Source organism: Physeter macrocephalus, chromosome 8 (genome assembly GCF_002837175.3).
Source record: "Physeter macrocephalus isolate SW-GA chromosome 8, ASM283717v5, whole genome shotgun sequence".
NCBI classification, from domain to species: domain Eukaryota; kingdom Metazoa; phylum Chordata; class Mammalia; order Artiodactyla; family Physeteridae; genus Physeter; species Physeter macrocephalus.
In genome coordinates, this window is record NC_041221.1 from 148533618 (window position 1) to 148547389 (window position 13772).

Below are 13772 nucleotides of genomic sequence, written 5' to 3' on the forward strand. Positions count from 1 at the left end.
CCGGCCGACTTCGTCAGTCTTGTGGTTGCTGGGTTATAGTGTCTCTGTCCATTCATAAACAGTGCCCTTTAGGGGCAATTGTTTTCTCATACTGCTTGGTCCTGGTTGTAGTGGAAGGTAGGTTTTTTCAGAACAGCGGCCTACCAGGTGAGGGCTGGGCTTAGGTCAGCTCATTTCAGTCTGACTTCTGGAATGGTGGAGAGTGGTCCTCAGCCTACAATGAGGGTACATTGCTTCTGAATGAAAACAAAATCGTGTTTCTCTCTGCATCTATCCCAGGAAGAGGGGGACTCTGAGATTAATTACAGGTGGATAGGTAGTAACATTTTGTTCTTGGACCTCTACTCCAGCCTGTTCCTTGCTCAAAGACCTTTTGTGGCTCCCACCTGCCAAACAGCTCAAATGTAAGGCCCTCAGATTCTGGTCCAGACTTCCTGGCCTCCTTGTTCCTGACTCTCTGTTGCATCCCACTTATCCCAGCCAAATCAGTCTCCTTGCCACTAAGGAAACAGGTCCCTTACTTTCTAACCTCCATCTCTTTGCACATGCTTCCCCTCCAGCTGGGCTCCATCCCCCCCTCCCCGTGGCTACCAGTCAAAATCCTACCCATCCTTTCAGGCAGCTGTCAAAGACCTTGCTTCTGCAGGAATTTTTCCCTGATGGTCTTAAGTAGAATTTAACCTTTGGCACTTGTAAATACCTTTAGAATTCATCTGTACAACTTTCAAGGCACTCACATTACATACAGTGTTGTGTGTTTTTTCCTTTCTTATATCCATGCTGTCTGTTGAGGCCAAGAATTATCTTATTTTTCTTTATTTCCTCCACAGCTCTTTGGACATAGTAGGTCCTTAATTCCTCAGTGGAGTCATCCTCTTTTATGAGGTGAATGAAGAAATAAAACAATTCAGTTTATGTCCTCAAAACTCATGAAGAAAGTACATTTATCAGTTGTCCAAACTCCCTTGCTTAAATTAAAGTAACTTTATGCTTTTGGCTAAATTAAGTCCTCCCTGGCCCTCTTTGAAGGATAACCTTGAAGGCAACCTTGAAGAGAATGCTTTGCTGTGTTGTCTGTGTGTGTGTGTGTGTGTGTGTGTGTATGAAGGTTATTAGAATAATCTACTTAGCAGATAAACAAATGTTTGGAATTACATGGAGTCATTTAAGCCTCAAAGCAAAATCATTCCAGCGCCTTTGTAGGGTTATTTGAGAGGAGGGTTGGGGGCAGGGAAGCTATCCTAAAATTTGCAGCAGAATCTAATCCGTTCTAGTCCTCGGAACCTGGATGAAGCAGATGCCCTGCTCAGTTTTCCTTTCCGCATTGCCGGTTTTGAACATTCAGCCCTTTTTCCATTGTTTTGAAGACACTAGCCAGCTCAGCCAGAGACACAAGTGTCCTCTCTGAGCGGTCGTTGCCCAGTCGGCAACGCTGGGATTAGAGTATGTGCTTTAACAGACCTTTCTCCTTGGGCAGAATACAGTTGGCTCACTTCACCACCTTTCTTGCTTCCCTCCAAAGGATGCCAGGCATGCTAAATAGTGATTAAACAAAAGATTAAAATTCCATTTGTGTGTGTGTGTGTGTGTGTGTGTGTCTGAACACTAATCGATTCTTTCAGTGGAATGTTAAGTAAAAGCATGCAGATACCAGAAGCAGTTATTTAGAGCGGCCAGTCAGAATCCATTTCCAATTTACTGTTTAATGTGATTTCCACCATCTTTCTGCCAGCCTCCTCCCTACACTCTCCCTCGCCTCCCTTGCCCTGTGCTCCTTTCCAACCTCTCTGCTTCCTGTAGCAAAAGGACATCTGGGAACATAGGGGAAGGAAAGTAGCAGAAGATGGTTGCTGAAGGAAAATAATCACAGCTTTTATAGACAAATCTGTGAGTCTGCAGAATTAAAGAAACTTAAAATTACCTCTGGATTGAAACCCAGACATGCTTTTTTGCATAACATTAAGTGATTGCCATTGCATAAGAATCGCTGTCTTTTGAGAAGCACTGTTCGTGTTTTTCTTGTTAGGAAAGGTCTGTGGCATTTGTTTCTGTTGTAGAATGCCACTATTAACTCAGGACTTTCTTCTTTCCTCAAGAACAGTGAATTTCCACGTGGGCACATAACCTGCTGTTAATGAGGAAACTCTCTAAATCCTGTTACCAGCAATAGCCAGTTGAATTGGCTCAGGTGTTCAATAGGTCCTTCTGCAGGGCTCCCAGTTTTATTATTAGATTCCCATCTCTCTCCTTTTCCCCCAGTCATGACCATCACATACACCAGATCATAATCCTTCTGCAAAAATAACGTATTAATAGTTGCACTCCTTTACCGAAGGGGCCTAACTTTGTGCCAGACACTGAGCTTGATGCGTTGTATAGATGAGTTCAGTTCATCCCCTCAGGTGCAGGTTAACCTGCAGGTTATTCTGATAGTTTTCCCTATTTATCAGTCAAGGACACTGGGGTCCACCTGCCCAGGAAGTAAAACCTAAGTTTTTCCGTCTCTGGAATCAGAATGCTCTGAATCATCCAACTAGACTTCCTGCCCCATTAATGAGCAATCATTCATTCAGTCATTCACCTGATATTTACTGAGGGCCTAAGGTATTGACCTAGGAACACACAGTGACAGCTCAAAACAGATGTGCCCCTGCCTTCAAGGAGCTCACAGTCTAACCCAGGGACAGAACAGCCAGATCTGGTTTGGTCTTTGGGGCTGACAAACTATGGAATTTGGGGCAAGTCTGTTCTACTCTGTTAGCTGCAGATTTCGTATCTGCAAGTGAGGCAGCTGGATTTTGACAAGTGGTTTTCCACCTTTATTGTGAATCACATGGGGAATGTGTTTAAAGGCGTCTTCCTGGCCTCCTACGCCCAGATATGTTGATTTAATAGGTTCAGGGTGGGGTCCAGGCATTTGTATCTATAATGAGAGTTCAGGTCTCCCAAGAACCTTCCTTTGAGAGAGACTGATCTGGCTATAAAGCCATTAGCATCTACAAGGGATCTGTGTTGTCGTGCCTGTATCCCCAGTGCCTACCACAGTGCCTGGCACAGAGTAGATCTCGATAAATATTTGTCAATAGTTGGAATGATCTATCTGTGGGGTTTCCATGGGTGGATGTCAGAGTCTCCTGATCAAAATTTTCATAAAAGTTTCTGGATAGGATTCTAAGGGCCCTTTGGGCTCTGAATGCTCAGTGGTTTTAGGATCGAAACCAACTCCTTTTCTGACCAAAAGCTCAGACCTATTATTGGAAATCTTTTTAACTTGTATAGTAAAATTTGAGCCCTGTATCAAGGTGATTTGATGAGATGTCAATTTACGGTAGATTCTTAAAATCCTAAAGGAGTTGGTACCCACATTGATGTGTAAACTCTGAAAGTGCTCCCGATAACACAGTTTGTGATTTTTCTTGGTTGATCTGAAAGTACCTTTTGGGCAGGTAGTGCTGTCTCTATTTTCCACGTAGGAAAATCGAGGTGCCTGTGACTCTTGTAGCTTGTCCAAGGCCACACTACAAGGGCTGTCTCCACTAAAACCCAGCATGGGAGTCAAAGAACATAGCTCTTATTCTCTGGCCTGCTTATGTGGCCTTGGTTGGGTAGCTTGGCCTCTTTGGACCTCAGTTTCCCCACCTGTAAGATGGGAGACAGGTGGACTAATTGTTTCTGAGCAGCTGCGTAGCTTGGTTATTTGAGGACCCCCCCCCCCAGTAACATGTTTAGACATGCAGAAGTCCCTATGGCAGCAAGCTCCGAAGTCCTCTTAGTTTAGGGAGGAAATAAGAACTAATGAGGCTGCCTAAAACAGGCCACCTCTGCAGATCATTCCAGAGGGACATGCATCATTAAGGCAAAGGCAGTGAGGTGGTTGAAGCTGTTAAGTGTGAAACTCCGAGAATTTTGGAATCTTAATTCTCTACCCTGTTGGTTCAGCAATTCACTGTTCATTCAAGGGAGTTTACCTCTATGCTGTCACAACTGTGAGATTCAACTCCATGCCCTGTTCCCAGCAGTGTGAGAAGACTTTCACAAATATATGGAGGAAACAGTGTCCTTTCTGGACTCTTAGACTCTTGAAATGTCCTTGTAAAGGTCACCTCACCCTTGCTACTCAAAGTGTTTTTCGGGGATCAGCATCAGCCATCCCCTGGGAGCTTTTTAGAAATGCAGAGTCTCAGGCCCAGCCCCAGACCTCCTATATCAGAATCCATGTTTAACAAGATCCCCACATGATCGTACTGCACAGGAAAGTTCGAGAAGCGCTAGCCCTAACCCCGCACTTGAGTCCCCTCCTTCACATCCTGATGAACAGGCGAGCATCCTATTCCTGGCCTCCTCTATCTTCTTCCAAGTGCCCCTGTTTCACCCTAATACCAGTCCAACTTTTAGAATTTCTTCTCTATCTTAAACTAATCCCTCAGTCATTCAGTAACTTCTGCCCTTGGCACTCACGCTAGCCTCAGGGCCTCAGAGAACAAGACAGATCCTCCTGTGTCCCCCACGGCTTTCCATCTCCTAGTCCTCCTACAACACAGTTTCTAATCTTCCTCATACATACCTGTATGTGGCAGCCTGTTGCAAACTCACTGGGGCCAGCAAAGTAAGACGAGTGAGAGATGAGAGCCAGGTGAAATGCCCTAAGGAATGGCGGGGGACTGTGGCAAAGTGGAGAGCCATGTGCTGGCCCAGCTCGGTCAGAGCATTGATGTGTCTTTTGAGTTTTCAGGAGAAGCCAATGAATCTTGATAAAACAATAAGAAATCCCTCCATTTTTTTCATGCTGGCAGTTAAAAAAAAAAAAAAACAACAGATCCTTAGAAGCCACCAGATTGTGTTTGCCAGTGATCACATCTAAGGTTTTTGTGACCTTTGATGATAAATATCTGCTCAGCTTGGATACAATAGCCCAAGTGTAGCCTGACCAGCACAGAGGAGGCAGAATTATGGCCTCCTTCATTCTAGACCAGTAGTTCTCAAACGGGAGTGTGCATCAGAATCTCTTGGAAGACTTATTAAAACCCAGATTGCCAGGCCCCACCCCCAGAGTTGCTGCTGCTACTTCCTGGGCAGGGCTCGGGAATCTGCATTTCTAACAAGTTCCCAACCGGTGTGGATGCTCCTGGTTCACGTTTTGAGAACCACTTTAGATTGGTTCCTCCCATTAAGGCAGCCGCGGTTTTCAGAACCTCTTTAGGTCCACCAGTGACCTAACGTCGTCAGTGGAAGTTCCCAGTCTTTGGGTAGCAGAAGAGGGAGAAGGAATTGGGAGGGAGGGCTGGAGGAAAGATTACTAACCAGCTCTTGACCGACCAATCCTGACATCTAGAGGTAGAATATTTACTTGGGGCAGATCCCTGACCCATTCCAGGATTCAATTTCCCTGTCTGTGAAATAGGGCAGTGGCCCCAGCTCAGTTTCCAAGTATATGTGTTCACTTGTTCGGAGATTTGATTGTCAGTTTGTTTTTAGCAGAGGACCTTTTAAAAATGAAATCCCACATGGAACCCCGGTATAAAAAAACAGATGCATTGCGGGTCTGATTGAAGGAGGGGAGTCAAGCTCTTACTGTCAGCCTCCACCTTCCCAAGGCAGCACTGAAGGATCTCCTGTAGAAATGTAGCTCACCACAGTTGAAACCTGCTGAAGGAACTTCCAGCTCAGCTCCTGTGATTTCTAAGCCCCTGAGAACTGTTTGCAGGCACGTGGCCTTTATTTTTGCAGTTTTCTTTCCCTCTCTGACCACAACATCTGGCAGGCCCACTTTCAGAGTTTTCTTCTTGCAGCTCAGAGAGGTCTGTAGGAGAGGGAATGCCAAGGATTGTCATTATCATTAGAGCTGTTGTGAAAAATCTGCGAACGCGAGAATCAGCCGGAGCCTTAATAAACAGGCTTGGGGATGGTTTTATTCCAGGGGCTTCTTGTTAGTGCTAATGTTCCAGCACACCACGCATTCAGGGCCTAGTTAATTATATAGGAAATAGGACTAGTGGATTCTCCATGACACAGTGGCAAGAACAGGTGTGCAGGGTTTTTAATGGGCAAGGTGAGGTGGAAAGCTGTTCTCATGTAGGTGAACACAGGTATTTAAACAGCCGTGTGGAGCAGTGTTACCTTGGGAAGACTCTTACTGAGCCCTGGGGCCAAGTCCTTAGACTTGCCTCTTGGCATGGGAAAGCATCTGGCACCTTCTGATGACCCCAGACACTGGAATACGGCCTCCTTTAATTAGGGGAACTGCTTCCTAATGGGCCCACCAGCATGGGCTCACCTTCCGAAACCCAAAATAAATGCCTTCCTCTCGCAGCCCCTGGGGCTGCTCTCCTGTAGCTGCTATATATTCCTGTTTTCTTTCAGCCATCTAAGTGCTTGTTCAGACCTTCCACACTCATTTGACAACTGTTCCCCCTCTTTGAGTCTGGGCCTTCTTTGGGACTGCAGAGATGACCGAGACCCGACTTCTCTTCCTGTGCTCTGTGCTCCTTGAGCCCAGCCCAGCCCTGCCGTGCTCCACCTGCACCTGGAAGTCTATGCCCAGGCCATGTGCTCTGCCTGCCTCTCATTTCGCTTATGTGAAGCCCAACCCAAAGGCCCCCATGTCCATGAAACCTTCTCCAGTTCTCCCAGGCAGAAGTGAAGTCCTCTAGCACTTTCTCCAGACCTCTCACCCAAGATTCACTGCCTCTGCCCTGTCTAGTATGTAGCCACTAGCCGCCTATGGCTCTTGAGCACTTGGAATGAGGCTGAACTGAGATGAACACAAGTGTGAAATACACACTGGATTTTGAAGACTTAGTACAAAAAAAAAAAAAAGAATGTAGAATACCTCAACACTTTTTTCCACTGTGTGTTGAAAGGATAGTACTTTAGATGGAGTACGTGGAGCTAAATGAAATATATTATCAAAACTCACTTCACCTTTTTTTAAAAAATTTGGTTGTGCCGGGTCTTGTTTGCGGCACATGGGATCTTTAGTTTCTTCGTGCGGGATCTAGTTCCCTGACCAGGAATCAAACCCGGGCCCCCTGCATTGGGAGCACGGAGTCTTAACCACTGGACAACCAGGGAAGTCCCTCACTTCACCTGTTTTAAAAAACTTTTTTTAATGTGAATACTAGAAAATGTAAAGTTACATATGCAGCTCACCTAGGTGGTTCACGTTATATTTCTGTTGGACAGCATCACACCCACCTCTTTCTCTCTTCCATGAAAGGAATGTCTGTCCATCTGTTTTCTCTACCGTGGGTTTGTAAGTTCCAGGAGGGTGGACACTGTGTGTCATCTTTCTGAACTATGCACACCTGGCTGGCACGGAGTAGGACTAACAAAGCTATACTGAGGAAATTAATCAATGAACCAGTGATGACAGACATTCAATCAATACTGAAAGCTCCCTTAGGCAGTGTAATTTCTGGGTCTGTGTTATTAAACTTATTTCCCCTTTTCTTCTATTTCACAGTTTTTGTCTTTTTTTAAGGGCTCACACAGTCAGCAGAAGAAGACCTTTTTCTTGGGAGATGGGCAGAAGCTGAAGGACTGGCACGACAAAGAAGCCATCAAGAGGGATGCTCAGCGTGTAGGTAGGAGAGCAGAGCGTCCTTGGACGGTCCCCTGGAGAGCGTTTGCACACACGCATGTGTGTGTGTGCGTGCGCGCACGTGTGAATGTGTGTGTTTAACGGGGGTATCTGGACCTCCTGTTGACTCCCTGTCTGTTTGCCGTCATCCTTCCCCTGGTTCCTGGGATCCCCCGCTTCACCTGTTAGCTGACCCCTTTCTCCACTCACATCACCAGATCCACTGCCCTCGGGACTTTGCCCTGCTACCTCTATGGTGATAGAAAATGTCTCCCTCCTCGAAGATATTTTACCACTAAAATGAGGAGCAGTAATCATAAGAGCCAACACTTACTGAACGTGTATGGTGAACAAGGCCCAAGGTCCACACTTTTGTTGGTGAAACTCCTAACCAACCTTTGTAGCGCATTTGATGAGAAGGGACCTGGAGCTCAGAGAGGTGGGGTAATTTGCCTGTAGTCACACAGTGAGAAAGAGGCAGGCTTGGGACTTGAACTCAGGTCTAGAGGGCTGAGTTGATCCCTACCCAGCACCATAGCCACAAGGTTGAATGAATCTAGTGGGCTTCAGCTGAAGTTTTCTTTGCCTAATTAGCCTTTGGAACTGTTCCTGTTACACTGCAGAGTTGGGAAGGGGTGGGGTGGTGCAGAAATTATGTGGCGAGTCATCTCGAGAGAGAGCCTGGGCTAGGAGCCAGGAGAGCAGCTCAGATACCACCTACCAGCCATGTGACCATCAGATAAATTCCATACTCCTGGAGCCTCGGTTTCCCCCTCTGTCACCGGGGCTCATGCTTCCTACTTTGATAACCTCAGGGTGTTGTTGTGAAGGTGACAAGTAAAGTAAAATTTACAACACTGGAAAGCACCGTAGAAATATAAGGGATTGTATTTTATTCATTTTTATCTCAGTTAGAGGTACCCACCACTATTTTTTTTTTTTAAGTTATACTATGACAAAACCAGATGACAATAGGCTCTGAATAGAGCTCATGTAACAACTGATGGTCAGGGAAATCAAAGACAGGACATGCATTTTTCTATATGCCAGTGATTTAAATTAAGGAAGGAAATTTAAATTAAGGAAGGAAACATTTGAAAAGAGCTAATTTTCCAGGCAGTTATACTGGAATTATTAGAACATTGGGCTAACTAGCTAGAAAAGAGTAAGCAGTGGTGACATTATGGAGAGTAATAATAGCCAGCATGTGTGGAGCACTCACTGTGTGCCGGGCATCTTGCCCTGCATTCCCTCCTTAATCATCACATTGAACCTTCTCATCCCAGGGAATACAAAGGGCAAAACTCATCCGTAGAAAGGCTGAAGGCGCTCCTGAGATGACACAGCTGGGAGCAGCAGGGCTGGGCTTCAAACTCCACCCTGCCCAGCTCCAGGGCCTGAACTCTGAATCACTCCCCTGCACTGCCTTCCCGAAGCTTCCCTCCCCGCCCAAAGATGCTTCTGCTCTTCTTTTTCTGCCTGTTCCATTTGTGTCCCTTACGGGATCTGTGCTGGGCACTGGCCAGCAGTGTCTTATCACAGAGCAATGCAAGTTACAGGTGGCGGAGTCCTCTCTCTCGTTGGGCTGGATTGGAGGAGACACCACCCCTGGGCTCCCCTCTTTGCTTGCACCTTCTCATCAAGCTGATGTTGTCAACATTTACTTTGCAAAGTAAACGGGTTGTTGCTCAGTCCATGGGCTCCAGAAGATGAGGTGATGTTGAATCAGCTGACTTTTATTACCCTTTCTTCCAGACCCTTACCAATGGCAGATGCTTGGGCTATTATTGCAGGGGTTGGGAGACATCCCCACGTACCATCTGCACCCTGGAAACCCAGAGAGTAATCTCCTGGAGCATCAGGGACTCTTTCCCCAGATGGATTGTAAAGAGAGAGGAAAACTGGTACCGGATCCACCCAAATCCATCGCTCAGAACAACACTTTTCAGGCAATCCAGGCCTAGGCTAGGCAAATCTTAATTTGTTTGCTGGCTTAAAAAAAATCAAAACATCTTTTATCATTTGTGGCAATTTTGATTTATGTATAAAGTTTGCCTTGCCTGGAGAGTAATCATAGTATTTCCTCACATGGTTAATAGGGTTTATAGTTTACAGAAAGCTTTCATGTATGCAACCTCTCATTTGACTTTCTCAGCGTGGTGTGGGTACCAGACAGGAACAAGCTACAGTTCAGAGAGGTAGTACTGGCCCAAGGTCGATCAGCACATAGGCAAGTGACCTGGCCTTCCGTCCAGGTGATCAGACTTCAGGGTCAGGGACGTTTGGGGCTCCTGGCAGAGTGGGGGAAACATGGGCTTTGGAGCCCAGAGACCTGGTTTTATAGCCTTTCTGAGTCCTGGTTTATCTGTCTATAGAATGAGGGCTCGTATGCCTACCCTGACAGCTTTGCTGGGGACATTACATGAGAACAGGTCTGAAGTGCATGATACACCCATGGCTGAGTCTCATTCCCCTCACCTCTTTAGCCCTGCAAAATCTGGAGGAACACAGTATATCAAGTGTAAAGTTCTATCTTGGTGATTTAACCATATTTTTCATCTTCCCTTTCCCACTCCATTTAATTAGCAACACTGACTTTCCTCTTTGCTCCTAGGAAACGGAGAACAAGGGAGGCCCTTCCCCATGACCGATGCTGAGAGAGTGGATCAGGCATACCGAGAAAATGGATTTAACATTTACGTCAGTGATAAAATCTCCCTGAATCGCTCTCTCCCTGATATTCGGCACCCAAAGTGAGTGTAACATCTCTCATCTTCTGGGATCTAAGGATTTTGCCCTGGGCTCCTGTTGAGAATTAATTAAAGAAAAAGGTACATGAAGCACTGCTGGAGGAGATTTCCTCCTGTTACCCAGGGCCTTCGTGCACAGGTTCGTGTGATCAGATTCTCCTAGAATTTAGAACTGGTGTGGCCGAGGGACAATATTGTCTCTCCAAAAGAGCTGGTCTCCTTCCTCTTTTCAACCAGCAGAAACCATGACCTCTGTATTTCCTTTTTTGACTCTGGCCCACAGGGAAGTCCAGACCTCAATTTGCAAGACAGTCGCAGCAGCCGTTTCAACCCTCCCTTTCTCCACCTTCTGTGTGTGGCATTTTTATTTTTTATTTTTTTAATCTTTATTTTAGCTATCCTGTGCACCTGTACATCTATATGTTGGTTATAAGCTATCTCAACTCACTTTGAGAGAGGACATATCATAATGATTATAAAGATAACAGTGGCAGCTAACATACCTGACACAGGTAGCATGTGTCAGGCACTTCATTTGCATTGTCTCAGGTCCCTGTGATGTAGGTCCTGTGATGATGCCCATTTTTACAGATGAGGAAACTGAGGCTTAGAGGGGTATTTAAAACTCATGTAGGGCCACACTAAGAAGCTGAGCCAGTTCTTGAGCTCCAGTTCAACCAAAAATTATACTCTGGATCTTAAGCCATCCTGCCTCCCCTTTTTAATAGGAGTACTGTAGTGGTTATGGTGATTTTCTAGCAGAGGGGTACCTCTTAAAGTTGCTGTGCATTAGAATCACCTGGAAGGCTGTTAGTTCGAACACAGGACCTTGAGCCTCACGCCCATAATCCCTGATTCAGTGGATCTGGGTCGGGGCCCAAGAACTTCATTACAAGTAAGCTCCCGCGTGATGTTTGTGGGGTCCACACTTTGGGAACCACTGCAAGCAGAAGATTTCAAAATTGTTCCTTCATGAAGGCAGTACTGAGTAGAAGTGGAGCATAAACTGTTTCGCTCAGGGACTAAGAAATTAGAAGCCGGGAAGAGATAATAACAGCTAACAGTTATTAGGTACTTACTGTATGCCAAGCATTATTCTAAGCCAGCTGCTCTCAGAGTGTGGTTCCCAGGCCAGCAACAGCAGCATCACCTAAGAGCTTGTTAGACATGCAAACTGCTGGATCTCAGCCCAGGTCTGCTGAATCAAAAGCTCTGCACAGGGGCCCAGCCGTCCGTGTTTTAACAAGCCCTCCAGGGGATTCCGATGCAAAGCTGAAGTTTTATATATACAGTCTTTTTTTATATTCTTTTCCATTATGGTTTATCACAGGATATTGAATAGAGTTCCCTGTGCTCTACAGTAGGACCTTGTTTTTTTTTCCATTCTAAATGTAATAGTTTGCATCTACCAGCCCCAGAACCAAGGGTACTTTAAGTGCCTTGATTCAGCCAGACCTTCCAAAAACCCTATGAGATAGGTACCTTTATTATCACCATTTTACAGATAAGGAATTGAGGCCGAAAAAAAAAAGGTTAAATAGTTACTGTGAGATGATACAGCTGGTAAGAGGTGGCGCTAGAATTTACATGCAGGGAGGCTGACCTAGAATCTGTAAGTCATAAGGTCTTTCCACCTGTAAGGACTCAGTTGGTAGAATGTAATAATAAAGAATCTTGATAGCATGTGTGGCTACTTACAAAATGCTTTCTGCCCGCTTACATCTTTCAGTTCCTGCAATAGTACTTTGAGGTTGGCGTTTTTATTATCATCTCCACTTTGTAGATGAGGAAAGCACACAGCTAGGAATCCCCACCCGGAAGGTGTGCTGCTTGCCCAGGACTGGGGCCCAGTTCGCAAGGATTTCTTCCAGCGAGGGGAGGGAGCGAGGGCCTTGCAGGGCTTGCTCGGGGGTTTGCTCTTCGTTTCATGGTCTTCACTGTCAAGCCCGGGATTTTATTCACCTAAGTCTGAGAATGTAGTTCAGATATTACTGATGTTGGATTCAGAACCGTGACCCGACTCTGAGGGTCAGAAACTCAATTTATATGTTTAGCCCCTCACAGAGTTCAGAATTCTGCACTAACTTCATCTTTCTAAGTCTGGGAAAGAAGTTTCATCTGGGAGCATTATTCTCTTACCTCAGCTACTGCTCTGTGGTTCTGTAGGTTCTCAACTCTGGCTATACCTGGGGTGGTTTTAAAAAAATACAAGAGCCAGGGCCCTACCCCAGCCACTGGAGTCTGAATCTCTGGAGGGATAGCCTGGGTCTGAGGATCTTCTGAAATCTGAGAACGTGATTCTCACATATAGCCAGGGTTGAGAACTGCTGGTGTGAAATAAGGAATATTTTTACAGTGAGAGAGAGATGCTTTCATCCATTCATTCATCTGTTCATCCAGTAAATGTATATTCATGATCTTCTGTGTACCAAGCCCTGTGCTGAATACCAGGAACACAATGATAAATGAGCCATTATTGCTGCTTTGGGCAAGAGCAGGGGGTGGATGGCAGGAGCAGGTCATTACACCACAGGTGAGAACCAGTGAGGGAGTAGGCACAGGGTGCTTTGGAACCCCAGGGGACACCTCCACCCAACACCAGCCTCTGCGGGAGGACATTGCACGTAGAGGACTCAACAAGACGGTGCTTTGCCTTAACAACTAAAGGGGCGAGTCTCCCAGCTGTTAGAGGGAGAGCCAGGGGCGGGGAACAAACCCTGTTGTCTCCCAGTTCAGTGCTGTCTCCCGACAGCCCAGAAGAAGAAAGGTCTTCATAATCAAGGCGTCCTAGGACGCACAGATAGGTCTGTGAATAGAATTCAGGAGGGTCTGTAAACTTGGATGAGAACAACATTGCATTTTTCTTTTCATGAACCTCTCACTGAAATCTGGTGTTCCCTTCAGTTATGACTGTAGACAACAAAGCACCTATGATATTTTCACCAAAAGAAATCATTTAGTTTCCCATCACTTTACAGATGTCTCAAAATGTTACAGGTACTCATCACTGCTTTGAAATGAAGGTAGTTTTTAGAACTTCCCCTAGATCTTGTCATTTAATGTGTTAATGAAGAAGCACATTTATGACTCTATTTCAAATTCTTTTATTATTCTGATAACAGTATTTCAGTCTAACTGGTTTCCTTTACAAGCTCATCTATTTTATTTTATTCGTTGTACACACTGTTCTGAGAAGTGACGATAGGCTTCACCAACCTGGCAGAGAGGTGCAGGGTTTGGGTTTAAGGGGAGGAGGCCCAGTTCTGGGTGGATGTGAATTAAGCCTAAGGCTCTCCTGTATTACCAGCCCACCCACCCAACCAGTATCCAAGTTATGGCAAAAGATGTCGCTAAATCCAACGCTCCTGACAACCCACCCTTTTTTAGAATCCCGTTGTGGAAGCTGACTTTTTTTTTTTTTTATGGTAAAGATGGATTTTATA

General features: G+C 45.6%; 1 protein-coding gene across 4 annotated transcripts in view; it reads left to right on the plus strand.

Moving 5' to 3' along the window:
• The window catches only part of GALNT10 (polypeptide N-acetylgalactosaminyltransferase 10), a 230234-nt gene that overhangs the window by 103513 nt on the left and 112949 nt on the right, over positions 1 to 13772 (plus strand). For all 4 annotated transcript variants that reach the window (XM_028493385.2, XM_028493384.2, XM_024118287.3 and 1 more), the window contains 2 exons: positions 7481 to 7583; positions 10194 to 10332. In XM_028493385.2, coding sequence (XP_028349186.1) covers positions 7481 to 7583; positions 10194 to 10332 — 242 coding nt within the window. The remainder of the gene's footprint in view (positions 1 to 7480; positions 7584 to 10193; positions 10333 to 13772) is intronic.